The sequence below is a fragment of the Hibiscus syriacus genome, unplaced genomic scaffold (genome assembly GCF_006381635.1).
Source record: "Hibiscus syriacus cultivar Baekdansim isolate YM2019G1 unplaced genomic scaffold, ASM638163v2 tig00111402_pilon, whole genome shotgun sequence".
Classification (NCBI taxonomy): domain Eukaryota; kingdom Viridiplantae; phylum Streptophyta; class Magnoliopsida; order Malvales; family Malvaceae; genus Hibiscus; species Hibiscus syriacus.
Genome location: NW_024063082.1, coordinates 7,553,364 through 7,577,285, shown reverse-complemented (window position 1 = coordinate 7,577,285; position 23,922 = coordinate 7,553,364). Strand labels below are relative to the sequence as shown.

General features: G+C 36.0%; 5 protein-coding genes and 1 pseudogene across 6 annotated transcripts; 4 read left to right on the top strand and 2 right to left on the bottom strand.

Moving 5' to 3' along the window:
* Window positions 1-62: 62 nt before the first annotated feature.
* LOC120162249 (phosphatidate phosphatase PAH1-like) lies at window positions 63-6,172 on the top strand. Of its 2 annotated transcripts, XM_039172417.1 has the most exons (12): window positions 63-195; window positions 650-707; window positions 797-2,287; window positions 3,096-3,691; window positions 3,784-3,857; window positions 4,193-4,277; window positions 4,772-4,858; window positions 5,130-5,202; window positions 5,361-5,404; window positions 5,499-5,627; window positions 5,730-5,828; window positions 5,923-6,172. In XM_039172417.1, exons 3-12 carry the CDS (start codon window positions 817-819, stop codon window positions 5,974-5,976), a joined length of 2,712 nt encoding a protein of 903 aa, XP_039028348.1. In that variant the 5' UTR covers window positions 63-195; window positions 650-707; window positions 797-816; the 3' UTR covers window positions 5,977-6,172. The 2 variants fall into 2 exon arrangements, with proteins under 2 accessions (XP_039028348.1, XP_039028347.1); XM_039172416.1 differs by having other exon boundaries at window positions 650-2,287.
* Window positions 6,173-7,174: 1,002 nt separating this feature from the next.
* Window positions 7,175-8,163, top strand: LOC120161507. The gene is made up of 3 exons (XM_039171731.1): window positions 7,175-7,343; window positions 7,648-7,941; window positions 8,056-8,163. Exons 1-3 carry the CDS (start codon window positions 7,215-7,217, stop codon window positions 8,161-8,163), a joined length of 531 nt encoding a protein of 176 aa, XP_039027662.1. The 5' UTR covers window positions 7,175-7,214.
* Window positions 8,164-8,324: 161 nt separating this feature from the next.
* On the top strand, window positions 8,325-17,916 carry LOC120161506. The gene is made up of 10 exons (XM_039171730.1): window positions 8,325-8,357; window positions 9,552-9,628; window positions 10,138-10,204; window positions 10,519-10,584; window positions 16,131-16,238; window positions 16,341-16,471; window positions 16,600-16,666; window positions 16,805-16,869; window positions 16,945-17,031; window positions 17,828-17,916. Exons 1-9 carry the CDS (start codon window positions 8,325-8,327, stop codon window positions 17,015-17,017), a joined length of 687 nt encoding a protein of 228 aa, XP_039027661.1. The 3' UTR covers window positions 17,018-17,031; window positions 17,828-17,916.
* Window positions 17,551-18,260, top strand: LOC120161731. The gene has a single exon (XM_039171946.1). The coding sequence runs from the start codon at window positions 17,858-17,860 to the stop codon at window positions 18,227-18,229; it is 372 nt and encodes a 123-aa protein (XP_039027877.1). The 5' UTR covers window positions 17,551-17,857; the 3' UTR covers window positions 18,230-18,260.
* A 1,205-nt stretch (window positions 18,261-19,465) lies between these two features.
* Window positions 19,466-20,837, bottom strand: LOC120161575 (60S ribosomal protein L35-like). Its single transcript, XM_039171798.1, has 4 exons — window positions 20,737-20,837; window positions 20,521-20,656; window positions 20,269-20,425; window positions 19,466-19,709 (listed from the first exon to the last, which is right to left on the bottom strand). Exons 1-4 carry the CDS (start codon window positions 20,738-20,740, stop codon window positions 19,635-19,637), a joined length of 372 nt encoding a protein of 123 aa, XP_039027729.1. The 5' UTR covers window positions 20,741-20,837; the 3' UTR covers window positions 19,466-19,634.
* A 1,444-nt stretch (window positions 20,838-22,281) lies between these two features.
* On the bottom strand, window positions 22,282-23,512 carry LOC120161665 (annotated as a pseudogene).
* Window positions 23,513-23,922: the final 410 nt, after the last annotated feature.

Sequence of the window (23,922 nt, the reverse complement as noted above, 5' to 3'; positions counted from 1 at the left end):
ATATATATATATATATAATTTTTTTAAATAAAATAACATTATAAATTCATAACCAGAAAAAGAAAATTCAAAATCGGAAGCTGAAAGGAAAAGAAAAATAATAGAAAAATCGAGACAACCTTAGAATCGTCACGACTTCAATATGCGAGATTGGACCTTCCTGGAAATCTCTTTTGCTCAATTATTTTTTAATCTGTAAGGTTTTTGAAACGACTTTGACTAAAAACATATAAATATTTATAAATTAATGTTAGAAGATTATGAACTAAGAATAGTTTGATTCTTTAATATCCAATCTCTTTCTTTCTTTAGCATTGGCTGTCTCTCCGTCTGTTACGAATATTGTTTGACTGCTCCTATTATTGTTGTCGAGAAAATTGGAGAAGTAACTTGAGTTATTGATGTTTCTTGAGGTTAAGTAGTCCTTTTGGGAGAAATGCGTGCTATTAACATTCTATTTTAGGATTTTCACTTAATATCCGTCAACAGTGTGATTTATAGTTTCTAGCTTTGGCATGAAAGTGACGGCTGATTGATTCCTTGCTTGCTTTCCTTCTCTCTCTCTCTTTTGCATTTTATTTTCTTGCTGATTAAAGAGGAAGATTTTAGGGTTTAATATTTGGTTGGTTTGATTTTGAATTGAATGCAGATACTTCAAGTTAAAGAATAAATATTGTCGAGAAGAAAGCAAGATTTTGATGATTGCGGTGATTTGTTGGGTTCATCTTTCTTTATAGAAATTAAAAGAACCTGCAAAAGGGTTATTGTTAATTTTCTTTGAATTTTGTTAATCTAGTGTAGGTTTAGTATTGACAAATGAATGTTGTTGGAAAAGTTGGGAGTTTAATTTCACAAGGTGTGTATTCTGTTGCTACTCCTTTCCATCCTTTTGGTGGGGCTGTTGATGTGATTGTTGTTCAGCAACAAGATGGGAGTTTCCGAAGCACACCTTGGTATGTTCGGTTTGGGAAGTTTCAGGGTGTTTTGAAAGGGGCTGAGAAGGTTGTTCATATAACTGTTAATGGCGTTGAAGCAGATTTTCATATGTTTCTTGATAACTCTGGGGAAGCATATTTTGCAAGGGAGGTTAATCCTTGTAAAGGAATTAAGACAAATGGTGATTTGAAAGATTCTGATAGTGAAGTTTTACAGGGTGAAGGTAATACAAAGATTGGTGAATTTTATAGACTTGAACATAGTGTCTCAGATTCTGCAGTGCTTCAGTTGAGGAACGAACTTGATTCCAGAAATCCGAAACGGTTTGAAAGGGCAGAATCTGATACTAGGTACTATGACTTTCAGGATGAGCAGTCCTCAATGGAGGGTTCAATTAATTTGTCAGAATATGGGTCTGGCAGATATGAGGGTTTAAATGGCGAGTGTTTTGGTGAAGCACAGGGTTCAGATTCAGAAGTAGTCTTGGTCAGTGTGGATGGCCGCATACTTACAGCCCCTGTCTCAGCATCAGAGCAGAGTGCTGAAAATGTGCAACTAAGCACACCTCAGTTCCATCTAGGACCAGGTGAAGAACCTGATTTTTGTGAGGATAATGAGGAGTTCAGTTCAGGTGACAATGTGTGGGCTGCTAATTATATTAGTAAGCTCAATTCATCTGCAGCTGAGGATTCCGCTGATAATATCCGCGGATTGAATAGTGATTCTACTGCTTTGTACCATCCAGAAGTTTGTGAAAATGGGGTGGAACATGCCTGTCAGACTGAAGAAACAACAAACCTTTCTAACCATGTCCATGAAAGTGAAGTGAATAGGCTGAGTGACGTTGAAGATGCATCCATGCGTAATAAGGATGGTATTTTTAAGAGCTGCCTTGAACTAACTGAATTGGGCAGGCACGGGGAAGACTTTAATTCTGAAGACATAGTTAGCCCATCAGAAGCTCAGATTTCACAGGATAAACCTCCTCGCAGCCTTCCAGATGATGATGAAACTGAAGAGGGAGCTGTTGGTGACTCTAGAAATAAAGATGTGTTGTCTTCCTTTTGTAGTCCTAATTCCTCCAAAAATAATGGATCACCTGAGTTTCTAGTTGAAGGTGAGCCAATTGAAAAAGAAGTGCTGGATACAGATCATACAGGTTCTAGCAATGCGTCTGTTGATTATATTAGTAATGACCTAGAACAAAAAGATGAACAATATGGTACATCAGCAGCAACCAAAGGGATAAATAGCAGTGAGCGAAGTCCTGCACTTGAGGATAAGAGTAGCAAAAGTGAGATTGTGGAAACTGTAACTTCTGGTGAAGAGGTAGAAACTCGCGCTTGCTTGGGTAAGGAATTAAGGACCCTAGGACTCCTTTAAATATTTTACACTATTCTTGCTCTAATTCTCCTGGAATACTCAATGTCTTGTTTGAGAAAACAAAGTCTCTTTTCATTTTAATAAAAAGTACAGAATGTGTGAGGAAGCATTTTTGGTTGTAAAAATAGAACATGCCTCCTAGAAAATGGGAATGTAAATGGGCCAAAAAATGATGTTTTCAAGAAACGAGTAATTTTAGAAATATCTTTTAGTTGTCATTGCAAGCCATCTAATACCTAGGCCCAAATCATCAAATATGCAAGATTACTTTTATTTATTTTTTGCTGTCAAACAGTCTAAAGACCAAGTCATATATTCACCTAATTAGTGCCCCAATACTTTGACATCTAACTTTGGTCTTTTTGTGTTTTATGGAAAAAGTTGTCTTTCTTACTACATCTGTAATGTTTGATTGGGAAAATAATATTTATTCTTTTTCTTGATAATTGTGAACAATATGAAATAGTGTTTTTTTTAATTGAACTCTTACGTTTATTGGTATTTGTTTTTATTATTCTAGGGAACGCTTTACGCTTTATTATTATTTTGTTTGTTAAGAATTGTTTTTCATGTTTTAATTTTGAAAATGCACATACCAAAGTAACCAAACACATTTTCACCATTTTATTATCCGAAAACATGTCTTCCTATTTATTTAACAAACATGTTTTTGAAAATTTAGAAAATAGAAAGAGAATTGTTTCAGAAAATGGGAATAGAAAATATTTTCTCAAACCTACCAGAGTCTTAGCTTTTCTTGCTCACCTTATATCCAGGATTTGAGATCTCACTATGTGGAAATGAACTTCATGCGGGTATGGGACGAGATGCTTCGGCAGAAGTCTTTGAAGCATACCGCATATCACATGAGGAATATAAAAATAATGCAATGTCAATTATTAAGAATGCAAACCTAATCATCCGATTTGGAGAGAGGTATTTTCCATGGGAAAAAGCTGCCCCTATTGTTCTTGGAATGGCTGCATTTGGTTTAGAGTTAGATGTTGAGCCCCAAGATGCAATCCGTGTTGAACAGAACGAGTCACCAAACTCAGAGAATGATGATTCTACAGTCACTTCCACATCCTCTGGCCGTAGATGGAGGCTCTGGCCTATTCCCTTTAGAAGGGTCAAAGCACTTGAGCAGAACCACAGCAATTTATCTACTGAGGAGGAATTTGTCGATACTGAATCTACTCTACAAGATTCACCAGCAGGTACTCCAGCATCCGGTGGGAGGATTGAATCTCCCCATAAGCAATATATTAGGACTAATGTTCCCATTAGTGAGCAGATAACTTCCTTAAATCTGAAAGATGGTCAGAATAAGATTACTTTCAGCTTCTCCACCAGGGTTCTGGGAACACAACAGGTTTCGATTCTCTACAATCAATTCTTCCTTTAGGAATGCAAGGGTTTTTTAATGCCCAAATTTATCCTCCTAAACCAATGCATCTTTAACAGGTTGATGCTCATATATACTTGTGGAAGTGGAATGCAAAGATTGTAATATCAGATGTTGATGGAACTATCACCAAGTATGGACTTCTGTATTCTAAACTCCCTTTTGATTCTTATCATGATATATATTCTGGAAATGGTGGATAATTTCCTTACTATACATAATTATGATATGAGTACTAGATTAAACTGGACTATAAAAGTAGAGGAGAAAATTTTAATAAACTATTTACTTGTATTTGAAGCTGAAAATGCTCTGTTATGATCTTTAGTATTAAAGCAGCAATGTGTATTTATAGAAGCTGTGACAACCTATTTGATGTGTGGTAAAATCTTTCTTTTGAGTATGTTTCAATCATGTATAGTTTTAATACAATGTGTTTTTCAATAACCTTTGACACATCTCCTTCAGGTCTGACGTTTTAGGACAGTTTATGCCTTTAGTTGGAAGGGATTGGACACAATCTGGTGTAGCTAAACTTTTCTCTGCCATTAAGGTATGCGTTTTTCTAATTTGTTTCAATATTCAGTTTGACTTAAGTGATTGTATATTCCTTTGCCAGGTTTTAGAATGCAAGTTTAGGAATAACATTTGACAGCCCCAGTATAATGATGATATGAAACATTATCCCGTTACCATTATAGTGCTTCTCGACCATTTTCATTTTTGAAATTTATATTTCACTTCTTAGATTCTGTGTATTGATAACTTTTTTTTCAGAAGTTGTATATATGTCCATCCACCTTTCTCACTAACATTTATGTGCATATGTGCAAATACAATATTGTTTCTAGGGAAAACTGGGTTTAGTTATCCAATCACGGTGATTCGATTTGAATGATAAATTGTGAGACCATGCGGTTGCTTATTTAATTTTTATGAGACCAGTGTGGGTCTTGAGTTTATTCCATTAGAATATGTTGACACGCTTGTGCAAATCAATTTCCTTTGGTATCTGATGTCAGATATTGAATTGTCTGGTCACAACAGGAGAATGGATATCAGCTACTATTTCTGAGTGCACGTGCAATTGTTCAGGCATATCTAACGAGAAGTTTTTTAAACAACCTGAAACAGGTATAAAAGTACACCAGGTTTTTCTATGCTTAAGATAAACATTCTTTTTTACCTATATTCTATTATTTGCCTTGTGGCCAAAGTAAAGTATCATTTGCCTTTGCATCTAAATATAACTTTTACACTTTCCTTGTGAATCCAAAAAAGCAATAGCTAAAGTAACAACTCAAGAGATAGGCTAACATTTCAAAACCGGCGTCCCTGCTAGAAGGATTTTGCTTTGAAATAATGAGCTTGTAAGAAGCTTTTAACCGATCATTTATTTATATAGGATGGAAAAGCTTTACCAAATGGACCTGTTGTTATTTCTCCTGATGGCTTGTTTCCCTCATTGTACCGTGAAGGTGAGGTATTGTTTATATATATATATATAGTTTTTGCATTGAAATAACCTATTTTGTTGTTTTGACCATTTACTAATATCAGAATCTTTAGGCTGTACTTTTAGTTGCATACATTCATTCTGATTCATTCTACCATTTCCGCCCATTATTCATGGCAGTGATAAGAAGAGCACCTCATGAGTTCAAAATAGCATGTTTAGAGGTAAATTCTCTTATACTCAACCTTGTTTCTCATTGTAGATCGGGACAGTTACTGTGATAGGATCAGCCTTTTCACTTTGGGTTTCTTATTGCAGGATATCAAGAAACTTTTTCCCTCTGACCACAATCCATTTTATGCGGGCTTTGGAAACAGAGACACGGATGAGCTGAGCTATAGAAAAATCGGGATCCCGAAGGGCAAGATTTTTATCATCAACCCAAAGGTATACATGCTTTCTATGTCCTACACATGAGGAAAAATTGAACCATAATCAGTAATGAGGTTACCATATCAACTTTCTAACAATCTGACTCGAAACTGGCAGGGTGAGGTGGCTATTAGTCATTGTATCGACGTGAAGTCGTATACGTCATTGCACACTCTCGTTAACGACATGTTCACACCAACTTCATTGGTCGAACAGGTAACAGAATATTTTCTTGCCCCTGTTTAAATCTCCAGAACCTCATTTGGGAATTCCATGGTATTGCATCCCTGATATTCCGATACCTTTGCAGGAAGATTTTAACTCATGGAATTTTTGGAAAGTGCCATTGCCGGATATTGAGTAACAGGCAGTAGCTAAAAGGGCACCAGCGATCAAGCGTTCCACATTCCGTTGAGAGATTATTGATGCTTTAAACTTTGCCTTCTGCAGCCTTTAGTTACTGTATTCATTGGTGACCTTCAAATAATTGTATGGATTCATAGATAGTTGAAGCGAATAAAATCGAAAGTCATTGCCTCCCCACATAGCTGTTATGTTCCTATAGAGATTATCGTTGATTTCATACGACTATATAAACTTAAATAATATTATAAAGGGCGAAGTATACAAACGGTTTATAGGGGTTACTTTGTTGAGTCCTCCAATTATTAAAAGTTATAAAATAGTTTTTCGGCTATAGGACGATATTTTATTGAATCCCCGACTATTAAAAATTATAAAATGATCACTTAATTATTCATATGTTTTGAACTTGTCATTTTTTGTTAAAAATGATAATCATCTGAGTTAGATGTTAACATATTAATTGAGATATGATAAAATTATATTTTAATAATATATACTGATATCATCGTTGCTTTCAAGCATTGGTTCGATGATATAATGTAAACAGAGAGTTGGTCCAAAAATTATAACTCAAACAGTTCTTGGATCAAATTTTATCTTATCTCAATTAACATGTTAACATCTAACTAAAACATTAGTTCAATGATATAATGATATAAGTTTGTAACATATGAATATTTGGGTGATCATTTTATAACTCTTAATAGTTGAGGACTCAACAAAACAATTTCGTAGAAGACCTTATTATAAATTTTACATTATACCTTGTTTGAATATATTATTTAAACGTTAGTAAGTCTAAAATATCAGTTGACAAGTATTTATAGGTAGCACAAATCTGATCGTTTTTTTCATAGACATATTTATTGGTTATAATGTTCATATAAAAAGTCATTTTTTTCAATTAAAAATAAGATAAGAAGAAATGGGTTAATGGATATGAATAGCAGTATTTTTTTATTCCCTGGAATTTAGATGAAAAAAAAATGGTGGTTAAAAAAGAAAGTAGGAAGGCGAAAGAAGAGGCAAGGGACTCGAACAATGCGGGAAATTTCAAAAATATTTACGTCGACTCCCAAATTGTGTTTCTCCATTCACCAGTGTTTAGCTTTTATTTTATTTTATAATGTTTTGACTTTGTTCCCCCCCCCCCCTTTTGACGCTAACCCAAACATGCAAATGTGAAGAAGTTTCTCCCGTTAGGAATTTTATAAGATTCTTTGAGTTTGGAAGAAAATGTCATGGATAAGAACGGCGGTTAGTAGAGCCGTGGAAGTAGGCGGGAAGAATGCCCTGAGGCGCACCGTATGGAGTGTCGCCGATTCTGTCGTCTTCGGCGGTGCCAGGATGATCCATAAGCGCATTGTAAATTTCACATTTCTCTCCTTCAATTTGCTACTCCATAATTTAAATTTTAAATTGATATCCTATTAATGAAGTCCTTTTATCATTCCGTTTCTAGGCATTAAATGACAGTTCCAATATTTTAAACATGCTTATCGGAACTAGCATTTAGTGCCTAAGCTAATAGTGATGGACCTATGGTGACGGGTTACAATAGTTTGATGAATCGATTAAAACGCTTCCAAGTTTATTTGTGAGTTTGGTGCAATTAATCCTTTCAATTTTAATAGAAAACTTGATTTGTTTATTTTACGTTAATTATCTGGCGGCGAAGAAAATGCACAATCTTCGAATAACTGTAAAGAGACTTGAAGAAGTTTCGGTATCATGTAAAGGAGTTGAAAGGGTTCAACTTTTAAGACGATGGCTGGTCGCCCTTAAAGAAATCGACAGATTATTTAATGATCAAACTTATAAAAAAGATATGAGTGATGATGATAATAACATTACCAAAGATAATAACGATGACGACAGCTGCGACACTACTGCTAATGACAAAAACACTGTCGATCAGTTTTCTTATGAAGAGATCAAGGGTTCAACCCAAAAGCCAACTTTGGTCGGTAATCCTTTTAGAGTGTTTTTTTAACTTCATATTATCATTAAATTAGTAATTATATATATTTATATGAATAGTTTGTTCATGTTGCATTATTTTGGCTGTTGATTACAGCTGTATTACTATGACCCTGAAATCGGAGAACCAATGAATTTTCGAGAGGGTTTTCTGTATAGTCAAGCTCTTGAAGGGATGTCATTGTCAATGGTAAGTTCTCCATGATTAATGCCAATGTTTCCTTCTGGTTGTTTGCTTTGGAAATGACTTGCAAAAGTTCATGGAAAAGAATTAATAGACACAGGTATGTTTATGCATCATGGCCATGGCTTTGTACTTGGACTATCATAAGAAAAATTGAATAAGGCTGTGCTTGAACTAGGACTATGGAGCTTATTAAAGCTAAGGAGTTTGGTAAAGTATGTGTATATATTTACCTAAATTTTGCTTATTTTGATGTCTTAGTTTAGTTTATTTCTGTTTTTTCTTTGGCTTGTCCTGCATATGAAGGAGCAATACTTGATTTTCTCATAAGTCATTTGTATTCTTGCTAAAAGGAAGTATCATCATCTGGTAGCCGAATCACTAAATTAGGCCATCTCTAGCGGGACTTTACAATATATATATATAAATTATCATGCCATATCGACATGTATTAATAGACTGATATACTGATTAGTATTGCAGTTAGGGTGTATCATAATCATTTAAGAACCAGAAAAATGAGTTTCTTACATGTCTAGTGGTTTTGGCAATCTTCCTTTTAGAAACCTGTAACAGTATGATATTCGATTTTCTTTTTTGGATAAAGCGACATTTAATATCTGAACTAGGCAATTTCCCCCAACTTGGTCCCTTAACTTTTTTCTGGTCCACATTAATCCCAGAACTTAGCAACTTTTCCCAACTTGGTTCCTAACTTGAATTCCATTAAGGACTAAAATGTGTGATGAACTTCAAGTTTAGGCACCAAACTGGGAAAAGCTGATAAGTTCAGGACAAAACATTATAATTTTCAGGAGTCCCAATATCTCTTTGTTTATCATATATAGCAATTAGTGAATCGCGAAGTGTTCAAGATTTCTGGCTAAAAACTAGTGCTTCGCTTTCAAACATGGACAAGAATCTACACAGGGCCCAGGGATGGATCCAAAGGGGACAGACCGGGGGCCTTGGTTCCTCTCCAAAATCCTAGGACCTTAGTAATTGTCTTGCGAATATTTTAGTCCCCAAAACTTCATATTTGATCCTCTTTTATTCCATCTCTCAATATCAAAATTTTGTCATCCCCACAATGTAAGATTTTGATCTCGTCCCTGACTCTAAGGTCTTTCTGTTAAGAGATTAATGCAATCCTATTATACAGCAAGTGACTGTTATCTGCTGTATCATTTTGCTGCTAATTTCACCTGATCTGCCATTTTATTCTATTGAAAATATTTTTTTTACAATCTTTTCTCGGAAGGATCTGTTTGGAAAACCAAAATCCATTCAAAGGTAAATTATAGATAAGCTGTTGAAAATGAAGATAAGAAAACCAGAACGATGTCATAATTTCTGACTACTTTAACTTTTAATTAGCTATTATAACATATGTTCATTTTTTGTTGCAGGTCGATAAATTAAAAGTTTTATCAGAATCTCTCATTAACTCAACATCAAAGGCTGGAAGGCGCATTTCAGAGCAAAGGTTTTAAATGGAAATCTTTCCTGCTTGGAATATTTTAAAACAATTTAGTTCCCTTTCAGTTTTTTATATGTGCACTAACCTTTCAAGGCTTACTGACATTGTGTTATTTATTCTTGATAATCCTATCATGTTGATTAGGTTTAATTTTTTAAGTTATTGGAGTGAAATTAACCTATGTAACTTGGACCTGTGTATCAGATACGGGTACGTATCTGGCACGGGTTTGTTCAACATTTTTTTCTTTTTCCATACATTTGGAAGGTCCTTGAAGTATCATATTCCATACCCATGTCCGAAAATGTCTCATATATGAGTATGGGATATCAGTACTTTTAGAAACATAAAGATTAGGAGCTAAAATGAAATGAACTAAAACTAACATGAATCTGGAAATTCGCATGTGATAACCAGTTGTGCTGGTTAGGTTCTCATTATCATGCAACGGAAAATGTAATACTCCTATATATGTCAAATAAGGGAAATGCATTCATACAATGTGTTTCAATCAGGGTTCAGAAAGAAGAAGCAATTAGCTTTCGTTTTGCTAAAGCCAACGAAGTCAGCCAACAAGAGAAGGTATTAATTATCAAGAGAAGCTCTTTTCTTTTCTAATTATAATATCAAGTGAAGAACTTCACATAAGCGTTCACTTTAAATGTTTCTTCCTGAAATACATAGAGGGCATTGATCTCAAGGCAATGCCTATTCTTCTCTTCTCTTTTTCAATTCAATAAGGAAAGTTTTCCTATTATTGTCTGTGGGTGGTGCTTTTCAACTGATTTCTGATGTAACATTTGCAGATTGAACAATTTTCTTTTTGTTTTTTTCAAAAGTTTCTTTATTTACTATAAATAAGGAATATAAAAAGTAATTGATATTGAATTTCCCAGGAACTGGAAGCTGGGATTGTAGATCTTGAGAAGCAAAAAGCTGAACTTGAAGCTGAACTTAGTAAGGTTTATCTTTAATACTTCTACTTCTCAGGAAACTAATTCTTTTCTGAATCATTTATCATCTGTCATTACTCAATACATAGTTAAGTTTCAGTTTTACCCTTCCTTTTATTTCTTCTTTTATATACATATCTGTTGGGAAATAAACCAATAACAAGTAATTTCCCTATTACCAGATTGTTGGGAAATAAACCAAGTACAAGTAATTTCCCTATAACCAGATTAGTGAGAATGTAAAATAAAAGCAGAAAAATAATACCCGAAATTGATAACGGAGTTCAGCCAATTGTGCTTACGTCTCCGGATTGCTGCAGATCTTTTACTAAGAGAGAAAATTTACAGGTGTTTACAAAACACTCACTACTCACAAGAAAACTCTCTAGTATTGGGAGAAAGAAATGATTTTTGGGATGGTTTTGAAGCTAAATGAGCTAGGGTATTTATAGTTGAAACTTAAGGACTTAATCTTGTAAATACCCTAAAGCCTAAGGATTAATTGTGATTATCCTATTATCATTTTTCGACAAACATCTACCAAACTTTGAAAAACTATTTTTCAAAGAAACATTTACCAAACTTTGAAAACCATTTTTTCAAAGTTGGTTACCAAACTTGAAAACCATTTTAATAATTTCAACAATCTCCCACTTGAAGACTGATTTTAATCTGTCTTCACACCTCGATCAATGCAACAGCTTTTCTAGTCTTGTTACTCTAGCATGCCAACTGAAGTTGAACACAACTTCAGTTTGTCTGTAGTCACCGTCTTTGTCAACATGTCTGTCGGATTTTGAGCTCCACTGATCTTTTCAAGTTTCAAAATCCCATCTTCCAGAAGAGACCGGATAAAATGATATCGCAATTGTATGTGCTTTGTCCTGGAATGAAAAGACGGATTCTTTGCTAGATGTATAGCACTTTGACTGTCGCAATACAAGACATTGTTTTCTTGTTTCTTGCCTAACTCTTCCAAGAAACTTTGGAGCCAAACCATCTCCTTGCTGGCTTCCGTAACAGCGACATATTCTGCTTCAGTTGTGGAGAGAGCAACTATCTTCTGTAGTTGAGAAACCCAACTCACTGCGGTTCCTCCTAGAGTATAGACATACCCTGTAGTGCTCCTTCTGATATCAACATTTCCGGCTAAGTCAGCATCTACATAGCCTGTCAGTATCGTATCTCCACCTTTGAAACAAAGTGTTTTGTTTGTGGTACCCCGCAGATATCTAAAGATCCATTTGACTGCTTCCCAGTGTACCTTGCCCGGATTATTCATGTGTCTGCTAACAGCTCCCACTGCTTGAGCAATATCTGGTCTGGTACAAACCATGGCATACATCAGACTTCCAATTGCTGAGGCATACGGCACCTTCACCATGTGTACACGTTCTTCCTCCGTCTTTGGTGACTGTTCTTTGGAGAGTCTGAAATGAACACCTAAAGGTGTACTTACTGGTTTAGCATCTTGCATGTTGAACCTGGAGAATACTTTGTTGATGTACTCAGCCTGTGATAATATCAAAGTCCCCGACTTTGTGTCTCTCTTGATCCTCATCCCAAGAATCTGCTTTGCAGCGCCCAGATCCTTCATAGCAAACTGCATTGACAATTTTTGCTTCAAGTTTATAATCTCTTTCATGTCTGAGCCTGCAACGAGCATGTCATCAACGTACAACAATAAAATAATGAAGCTATTGTCGAACCTCTTGATGTAGCAACAATGATCTGCTTGGCATTTGGTAAAACCACCGCTACTCATGAAACTATCGAACTTCTTGTACCACTGTCTAGGAGCTTGTTTTAAACCATACAAGCTCTTCTTCAACCTGCATACTAGGTTTTTCTTGCCTACCTCTATGAAGCCTTTTGGCTGTCTCATATAGATTTCTTCCTCCAAATCACTATGAAGGAAAGCTGTCTTTACATCTAACTGCTCAAGATGTAAATTCTCTGCAGCTACAATTTTCAACACCAGTCTGATTGTAGATAGCTTCACGATTGGAGAGAAAATTTCATTGTAATCAATACCTTCTTTTTGTTGAAAACCTTTGACAACCAATCCTGCTTTATAGCGTTTGCTCCCATCGTGCTCTTCTTTGATCCTGTAAATACACTTGTTATGGAGCGCTTTCTTGCCTGGTGGTAATTCAGCTAATTCCCACGTCTGATTTGACATAAGCGATTTCATCTCATCTTTCATGGAAGACTCCCACTTGACTGAATCCTCCACTTGCATTGCTTCATCATAGCACTCTGGTTCACCATTGTCAGTCAGCAACAAGTAGTGCAAAGAAGGAGAATACCGTTGGGTTGGTTTAGGAATTCTGGAGGAGCGTCTCAGTTCTGGTGTGCCTGGTTCTTCCTCTTGAACTGCTTCAGGACTGATCTGAACATCATTTCCAGAAATCTCCTCGAACTCAGCAAATTCCTTTGTTTCAGCTTCGGTATTACTTGATTCTGCGGTTGACATGTCTTTGTACATCACATTTTCATTGAAAATGACGTCTCTGCTTCTAATGATCTTCCGATTTTCGTAGTCCCAAAACCGGTAACCAAACTCATCACCACCGTAACCAACAAATACGTATTTGTTGGACTTGGCATCAAGTTTACTTCTTTCAGCAGAGTTTATGTGTACATAAGAAATACAACCAAACACTCTTAAGTGTGAAAGGTTTATTTCTTTCTTGCCCCAAGCTTCCTCTGGTATTCCGCCATCCAAAGGAACTGAGGGCCCACGGTTGATCAGGTAAGCTGCAGTGTTGATAGCTTCAGCCCATAGAAATTTGGGCAATCCAGCATGTATCCTCATGCTTCTGGCACGTTCATTCAGAGTTCTGTTCATGCGCTCTGCCACGCCATTCTGCTGCGGTGTTATGGGAACTGTTGTCTCCATCTTGATCCCATTGTTTGCGCAGAAATCTCTGAATCTACTATCTCTGTACTCTCCTCCATTGTTAGACCTCAACCGCTTGACTTTTAAACCAGTCTTATTTTCCACCATGGCCTTCCATTTTCTGAAGGTATCGAAGACTTCTGATTTCTTCTTTAGAAAATAAACCCACACCTTCCTTGTTGAATCATCGATGAAGGTGACATAATATAGTGAGCCTGCAAGAGATGGAACTGGGGATGGTCCCCATACATCAGTATGAACCAATTCTAACCTTTCTGCCTTGGGTGTCTTGCCAATCTTTGTAAAACTGACTTTCTTTTGTTTGCCAAAGATGCAATCCTCGCATAGTTCGACATCTACATTCTTTAGATCCGGCAGCTTCCCTTTTGACAGAAGTATCTTCATTCCTTTCTCGCTCATATGGCCAAGCCTTTGGTGCCATAGGTTTGATTTCCCATCAACATCTGCTACTGCAATGATATTCTCTAAATTTGAGGTTACATAGAGAGTACCAGTTTCTTACCACGAGCAATGACGAGTGCTCCTTTGGTAATCTTCCATTCACAGCCTGAAAAGGTTGTACTGTATCCTTCTCCATCAAGTTGTCCTACAGAAATCAAATTTCTTTTGAGACCAGGAATATGTCTCACTCCTGTCAGCTTCCAGGTGGTATGGTTTGGCAGCTTTAGACGGATGTCTCTTTTTCCGACGATCTTCAAGGTTTTATCATCAACAAGATGAACCTTCCCAAAATCACCACTGACATAGTTCTCCATGATTTCTTGGCATGGCGTGGAGTGGAAAGATGCCCCTGAATCCAAAATCCATGATTCAATCGGACTGTTGAAGCTTAAAATCATAGCATCACCTGTCTCCTCCATCATGTTGGCAGATTCCTGTGCGCCGGTATTTTTCTTCGGTGCTCGGCAATCTCTTTTGAAGTGGCCCTTCTTGCCGCAATTATAACAGGTAAAATCTTTATTTCCTGTTCTTGATTTTCCCCTTCTGGATTTCGATCTGTCACGATTTGAATTTCTTTCTGAAGTTCTCCCTCTGGACTCCGTGTGCAAGACTGAGGAGGTTGATGCTTCACCCGATTCTCTCCGTCGAATTTCTTCGCTCAGTACCAGATCCCGAACATCGTCGAATTTTAATTTGTTGTTTCCCGACGAACTGCTGACTGCTGTAACAGTAGCATTCCAACTGTATGGTAAAGATGATAAGAGAATTAATGCTCGAACTTCATCATCAAATTCAATTTCCACTGAACTCAACTGGGTTGTGATTGTGTTGAGTTCATTTAGGTGTTGTGCCACCGATGCCCCTTCCGTCATCCGCAAATTAAATAATCGCCTCATCAAATGAACTTTGTTTGAGGCCGATGGCTTCTCATACATACTGGAGAGAGCCGTCATAAGACTCGCCGTGGTCTTTTCCTTTGCTATGTTGAAAGCAACATTGCGGGATAACGTCAGTCGGATAACTCCGAGGGCTTGTCTGTCGAGAAGAGTCAATCTTCATTCTTCATGCCCTCTGGTTGTTTTCCTGAGAGGGGTTGATATAGATTTTTCTGGTATAGAAAATCTTCAATTTGCATCTTCCAAAATCTAAAGTCCGCACCATCGTACTTTCCAATTTTCACCTTCCCTTTGTCTGCAGCCATCGCTCCCACTCGAATCTGGCTTCGTTTGGATCGTTTCTGACAATTTCTGCGAACCGCCGTGTATTAGAACACCTCCGTCGACAAACTCGTATCGCCGACCGAATTTCACTATTCACGAAATTTACTATTCACGTGAATAGTAACCCGAATAGTAACCCCGCAAAAATTAACAGAATTCACAACCAAAAGCTCTGATACCAGTTGTTGGGAAATAAACCAAGTAACAAGTAATTTCCCTATAGTCATATTTGTGAGAATACGAAATAAAAACAGAAAAATAATACCCGAAATTGATAACGGAGTTCAGCCAATTGTGTTTACGACTCCGGACTGCTGCAGATCTTTTACTAAGAGAGAAAATTTACAGGTGTTTACAAAACACTCACTGCTCACAAGAAAACTCTCAAGTATTGGGAGAAAGAAATGATTTTTGGGATGGTTTTGAAGCTAAATGAGCTAGGGTATTTATAGTTGAAACTTAATGACTTAATCTTGTAAATACCCTAAAGCCTAGAGATTAATTGTGATTATCCCATTATCATTTTTCAACAAACATCTACCAAACTTTGAAAAACTATTTTTTAAAGAAACATTTACCAAACTTTGAAAACCAATTTTTCAAAGTTGATTACCAAACTTGAAAACCATTCTTTTCTGAATCATTTATCATCTGTCATTACTCAATACATAGTTAAGTTTCAGTTTTACCCTTCCTTTTATTTCTTCTTTTATATACATATCTGGTCCTCTATGTCAGATATTGGTATTTGTCCAATACCGGTATATTCAATATGTCTATTTTTTCATGTATTTAGAGTCCTTACTGGATCATATCCTTGTCACTATGTTTGAAATATGCTGGACACAAATGTCAGACTCTGGATCTTAAGAAAAATGAGTGTTGAACTTGAACATAGGATACATTAGCCTGAAGCGGTTTCTCCACATTTTCCAGAGTGGTGTTATGACATGGTTATGAATCTGGTTCAGGTCAATGCATCACTTGTCTGTGCTCGTATATGCCTTCGCAATGCCAGGGAAGAGCGAGAACAATTTGATGTTGCCAGTAACCAGATTCTATCACAGCTAGCATCAAAGGTATAATTGCTTTTAAGTACTAATTAGATGATACGCTTTTACAAGTAGAACTATCTCTCTATTCATATTCAGAAAATGGCCTTCTGTTCCCTCTGTTCATAGGAAGAGGAAATTTCGAGATCGATTTCTTCATGCCGAGTAGAAGCGGACGTTGTTAATGCGTGGATACATTTTCTGGAAGATACATGGTTTCTTCAAACAACCTACCTTGAGCAGAAGGAGAAGCAGGTCAAGTATGTACATCTCCTTACTTCTAACCATCTATTGAATTGATGCTACCATTTCATATCTAACCCTGAATTTTTAAATGCTTAATTAGAGTTTGATTTTCTTTTCTTTCTTTGTCATTTTAATTTGCTAGTGGTGAACTAGAGAGATATGGAGAATATTTTGTGAATCTGGTCACTCACCTTCTGATTGCTTACAAGGTATTACTCTTCCAACAATCTTATCCAGGAAAGCTGGTCAAAAAGTTAATGATATCCTGTAATTCCTATTCATTTCGAAGGAGTCTTTTGCAACATATATCCCTCATTTTTATTTATTTTCTATCATAAATTCTTAAGGAACAACTCAGACCTTCCCTGATAAGAATTGGGCAACTGGTGGAGAACTTGTCCTCAACTGAAAGGTATAATTCTTTGTTTCTTTCAAGTTTTCAGTTTTAGATTAAGTCAAGCTTTGCATCATTCTTTTAATCAATCAGGTCAGGAGAACAGCTATGGATGAATCTCATAAAGGTCTTAACCAAAGAAGAAGTCTTGAAGAAGAATATTTGAGCCTTGAATCCAAAGTATGTATCAATCTTATCCAGAACACACACACACATATATATACGAACTAGGACCTACTTATATAGTGCAGAGCTTTTACATGCTTTTAGGATCGTTAGATTAACTATATTTAATGACTCAGATTAAAACTTTTAAATCGAATATTATCAACTTCTTTTTTTCTCATTATCTATTATTAATCTTAGTCGTCCATTTTCACTTATTCAAAAATCCAAAAAACTTGTATAACCCAAAGTTTTATACCATGTTAACGGATCTTACTCCCTCTATCTATATGTGTGTGTGCGCACGCAATAGGAAAAATATCAATTTTATCATATTAAGAAATGACAATGTTCTGTTTCTTTTTTTTCTATTAACTACATCAAGCATACCAAACTATAGCCCAGAATCTAAATTGGTCTTTAAACTCCAAAACATGCTAATTGAATCCTCGAAGCATCAGTATCATATTAATCAAGTCCTTCCACCAGCCTTGCCATTAGCTTGGGCGTTAAATGCCAACTAGGATCTGACTTGAAGCATATTTGAACTACATAACAAATTTTAAACACGTGTGCACCTATTCTACGTAGAGCTTGGATCTTATATGTTTTAAAAGAAAAAAAAAAGGATATGTCGTTACAATTTGATAGGTGCAAGCTTACGGATAGGCTGATGGAAGGACTTGATTAATATCATGCTGATACTTTGTGAATATAATTATACTGACTTGAAGTTTTTGACCAATTTAGAATTTGGATCATAGTTTGAGTACATATATGGAATTAACCTTGGTTTTTCATTTTTTTTCAGTTTGTAAGTACCTTTAGTGTAGTGGGTTCAATGAGAACACAGATTTATTCTCCGAATGAAGGACATTGTATTCCCATTAATGTTACTTGGCCACCATCCAGGAAGAAAGATGACAGGCTGAAAGAGCTATTTGATGATCTTGAAAGTATAAGGGAAGAATTCGAATCCATTGAGAGACCAATTTTAGATCTTGAAAATCCAACTGTAATATCAGAGCCACCATCCACCAACAAGTCGCCGCTTACTCCGTGGTTCCGATTAAAGTCTTCATTAAAGAAAACAGATCAAAAGAAGCTGAAATTCGAGCTGGAACAAGATGACGAAGAGAGTTCAGATTATGAAACGGATGAAATAGTAGAATGGGAGTACGATGCATTCGAAAAGGACCTAATACCCAACTAACCAACCAAATATTTGCCTTATCTGGTTTGCATTATGACGCTAACCATTATTATTCGAAAAGGGTAGAAAAAAATATATATGTAAGATAACTTGTTACTTAAGCAAAAGCTGTCATTAGAGAAGCTGATAGTTCACTGTATTTGTAATGTCAAATGTTGTGTATATTCTTCGGTTTTTGTTTTATATACCGAAATGTATAGATAGCTCTTCAACAAACGTTACTTATATATAAATATATATATATTAAAATCAAGCGGTTAACGTTCGTCAAGCTCTATGATTCTAGCATTCCCTTCTTTTTTTATGTTAAATTTGTTAACAATTCACAAGTAGAGTATTTTTTTCTACATTAATGCTCGAGATCATGAAAAAAGTTATATATAAAAAGAAAGATTGAGAGGATGGATGGATGGATGAGAAAGTATTTAATCTAGTCAAATTGGACAAAAATGTTGTAAATTAATCGAGTTGATAAGTTTTAATTTAATTTAAAGAATATTTTTATTCGTATAGTAAAATCTATATTTTCTAATTGTACCAATTTTACTATTAAGTTGATCGTTACAGTATTGACATGATAATTTACGATGTTAACTTGGGATGTATTATGTTTAGTAATCCACATGTAAATGATGACATGGTAAAAGAGTAAGATTAATTTGCTTATCGAGTTTGAGGACATCATTAGTTTTAATTGAAATTTGTTTTATAAAATTTTAAAAAATAAAAATATTATTATTAAAAATAAAAATAAAATAAAATATAAAAATATTAGAAATTACAAAATGATAAATTATTAAAAAATCAAAATTTAAAAATATTTATAAAATGTTAAAAAATTCAAACTCTTTCAACAAAAAAAATCTTCAACCGTATCTCGTCAAACGTATCTCTAATGAAATCACACTGAATTAGAGTAAACATATTAATAAAATTATTTAAATTAATAATTATTAAAAAATCAAATTAGTGCTCATATCTGAATTTATTATCTCATATTCTCCTATTTTCTACGCTAAACTAGTGCTCATTATATTGTTTTGGACCTCATTAATCTTATTTTATCATATAGAACAATGAATTTATAATATCATAAATAAATATGATTATAAAAGAACAATGATACAGAAATTTTGATTACCAAAGAAAGGTGGAGGAGGAGACTGTAAAAGTGAGTACATTAAACAAGGCAAAACTGACAAAATTACTTGCATGAATAATTGCTCAAACAAGGTAAAACGCATTCTGAAATGAGATATCACATTATAAGTGCTCAAACAGATGTTCCAGGAACAGTGATAAAGAAGCAAAAATGATCATATTACTGCATCTAAACCAACAACTCAACCTTCTGATCATGAACAAAATAAAAATAGTAGGAAAAAGAGGAATGAGCTAGATTCGACTACACTTTGATGGCATATTTCCTTACTGGGAAATACATTTCTTTCTTCTTTTCCCGCTCCGTCTTCAAAGATGCCTGCATATAATCCCAGAAAACCAATTTAGTACATTTGAATGGTCCATACCCATTGAAACCAAAACCAAACTACTATCAATTGGCACTTAAAAGATATGCCTCAATTAATGCTAGGCTCAGACATTTTCATTCCCTCCATAGTTTACTACCAATTAAACCAAAGGATATAAAAATCTCTTAGTCCTGACTAATTCACTTGGACTCTTCATTTCTCTAAGCACCCATATCTGTGTTGGACATATTGAGACCGAAATATGACCTCAAGGATCCTCCAAATACATGGAAAAAATTAGAAAAATCTAACCATATCCGTGTCGAGTACATTCCCATATCCGACACTTGCACGAGTAACATAGGCTCCCAAACCTATATTATATGTTTTGGCATTAACATAAACAAAGACAACTAGTTAAAGTTGTCTGAGTTTCCTTCAATATTTCCAAGAGTTAATATCACAAATTCACCATACACTCTTGCTTGGCATATACACATAACATTAAAGTGTTCAACCATAAAATTTCCAAATATATGAGTAAGTGAAAACAAAAACTAAAAGGACCTGGTGTTTAGTAAGGCGGCGACGAATGGCACGAGTCTTCTTGGGACGGAGATCCAAAGGGAGGAACTTCTTCTTCTTATAAGCTTCTCTGAGAGCCGATTTCTGCTTCTGCGAAATCACCGTCAAAACCTGCGCGATTGATAACCTCACAACTTTTCTGCAGCCAATAGTAATAGTAATATAGTTCAGGATCTAGTAAGAGGGAACTGAGAATTAAAGTGAAATGAAAGGGTGATATGGTCAATTCCTTACATCTTGGAAAGCTTGTTGGGGGCACCGCCGGTGACCTTAGCGACGCGAAGGAGAGCGAGCTCTGCTTTCAAGTCCTTCAATTGGCTTAGCAGCTCCGTCTTTGACTTGTTCCTTAACTCGTGAACCTTTATCCTCGCTTCCAAACCAAAAGATGATCGAATTAGCCATTGAAAATGACTTTGAAATTAAAGAAAGAGCTGAATTTGAGTCTTTTACCCATTGTGAGTTTTGATGCCGCGGCTGCACTGATCTCTTCCCTAGAAATTTTGAAGGAGGAAAGTAAAACCTTGGATATGTCGGCTTCGATAAGGCTTCTCTTATTTCGGCCCAAGAAATACTACTACATTTGAGTTGGGAATAGACATGGGTCATGTCACTCGTTGGGCTCCTTTCGAATTGGACAACTTGAATTTATATTAAGCAATAAAAAATGTATAGATCGGCTGTCGCTTTGAATTGATCCTACTGAACATCAACCCTTGAACAGCAATTTCGATCATGATATTCTTCCTTCTTTTGCCTTCTTCCAATGCCATTGTCTGATTAGAACGTCTCCCATTTGGCTTTATAAATTCCAGAATCAACCAATACATTAACCATGTAAAGCACATTCCCAAGTTAGAACCACAAATTCATGAATTCTCATGTCTCTCTCATCACCCTTCTTTTGCATAACATATTTTCTTGTCTGATTTTTTTGCTTTCTTGCTGCCTTGTAATCAATCTCTTTTAATGCAAATGCGTGTAAGGACATTCTTTTATTGGCATCAATAAGTTTGGCACTGCCTTGTCAACCATGTGAATGAAAAAAAAGAGAGCAACTAAACAGGTATAAACCAGTCATATTAGCCACAGGTGCAAATGGCACCTCCAATTTTAAAAGAACAAGTGCAAAATACACGAGGAACCGTTATCACTTAAACTATGCTTGAAGCAAGAACTTTCATAGGCTATTGCATGCAGCTCATTACCCACAAGAAAAAGAAAAGAAATTGACCCTCATTCAGAAAGAGAGTTACGGCATTTCTAGGATCAGATTACAATCTTATTGATTCAATCTTCATGTGTGGCACAGATCTCGTCTCAAGTGAAAGGGAGAGCAGTGGCCCGCACCACATTCACAGGTAAATTTCCCTCAACAGGGCAGCGGGAGGAAAGCACAATAGTTAGTCGACTTCTTTATCGAAGGTAATCCGGCTCACCCTCCAAGTGGGTATAGATTCTGTGTCATGATACAGTTAAGAAAGGGGGAAGTTCTAGCATTGAAAATCCCTATTCTTATTGAATACTTCAAATAACTAGTTGAACATGCCTATTCATTTCAAGAATAGCCTCCTCTTTTTGAAAAGAAGGGTCCGAAAAAGACAGAACTGGAGAAAGGTTAGAGACCACAAGTGCAACTACCGCAACACCAGCATAGATTAGCTACTACAAAGAAACATATACAACAGTAATCATTCCTATCTTAACCAATTATCAACTCCAAATTCGTATAAATGCACTAAAACGTCTGCCTCCCATCAAAAAACCCAAGTGAAAATATCAATACCATACAATATTTCTTCCATACACCACATCTACTACCATAAATTACCATTATATAGGAAGTATTTTAAAGTATTTCCAAGGTTTAATTAGAATGGTTATGAGGGAATATCACGGCTACTCGGCAAAGCTCATACTAAACCCCAAAAAATCATTTAACACAAGAATCAATAGAACATAAAGGCATATCAAGATTCCCAAGATGTCCAGCCAAAATTCAGGCATAGAATGACTAAACCAACTCAATTATCAGCCCTTTATCAATATGCATATTACAAAGCTAAATACCTACATAACTATAAATTAGTATCCAAACTGTTGCAAAAACATTGAAAGGTAATTAAACCAAAAAAAAACTAAAACAAGGGGCACGTTTTCGTAAACATTACCATTATGCACCAACTATGATAAAACAATGCAAATGTCTGTCAACTCTTTCAAGCACGTTCCCTCTCAGCCTTTTCGGCGAAAAGCTTTGTTGCCACCATATTATCGACAAAGTACTCCCTATAAGGGTGATTCCTAGAACAAGTGTCCTAACCTTTTCAAAATATTTATCAGCCTCATCTTTCTTCTTCAATAAGGAGTAAATAATCCCCATACACAAATAAGGCCTAAAATCCCTTGGCTCTTCCTTAACCAAACCCTCATACATCTTCAAAGCTTCGGAATGATTACCTTCAATGACCCGAATTTGAGCAATTAATAGCTTAAAATCTCTAAAATCTTTGTTTTCTTCTCTTTCTTGCACTTATCCATTGCCCCTTCAATTTCTGACCCGACTCTGAGTAAGCCATTATAAGGCCGTGAAAAGCCTCGACTCGAAGTGAGTCTTTAGCAATTATCTCTTCGAACTGGCTCTTGGCTTGAGCGTAATCGCCACTATAGTTATGAATTTGGGCTCTTAACATTGGCTACTCGGCTTCTTCGGGTTCGAGCTCGATTAAACGGTCTATGACTTCAATAGCTTGTGGGAGTTTCTTCGATTTGATTTGCACCTCCATGAGTGACTGCAGAGCTTCAATGTCATTTGGCTCCCGTGCCAAGTGTTCCTCGATGGTTTTCTCTTGGTCTTCCAACGAGATATTCGAGTCCATTGAGGCGGAATCCACCGTGGGTGTTGCTGTTGAAGCGGCGGCCAGCGCCAGTTTCTGGTGTAAGCGCGTGAAGAAGAGTGCTGCGGCGGCGGTTAGAGTAATGAAAGAAGTTTTGAGTAGAGGGGTCAGGGTTTGGATAAGGGAAGGTTTGGGGGATTGATACAACGGAGATATGAGGAAGATGAAGCTCTGATGGAGGATAATTTGAACGGTGATGATGACGATGGAATCCTGAAGGTGACAGATGGTGTGGGTTTAGCGAACGATGGACGGTAGTGATTGAAAGACAGATGAAAAGGTTGGTGACAGCAAGCAAAAGACTCCATTTCTTAGTGATGAAGAGAGTTTTCCTTCTTTTTCTCTCTAAAACCCTGATTGATGATAACGCAGTTTAAAACCCTTAACCAATGAGGATGTCCGTAATTTGCGGGGGTTTTATATAGAAACGACGGCGTTTTCTATAGTTGTCTCTGTATTTTTATCAAATCGCATATAGATTTTTTTTTTTTTTTATCTTCTAATCTGGAGCCTGTACTTTATCAAGGGCAGCTGCAAGCCTGCAACTAAGGTTAGGGGAGAAAGAGGACAAACATAGAGGGAACCCCTACAATTGGTATAATTGGTCCATTGGATTGATAGAATAAACATTACCTCCCAATTTGTGTCACATTGATAGCATAAGATTAGTCCACATATTAAGTAATGGAAGATTATACAGTATTGTATTAGACATTTCAAAAAATATACATATCACATTAAA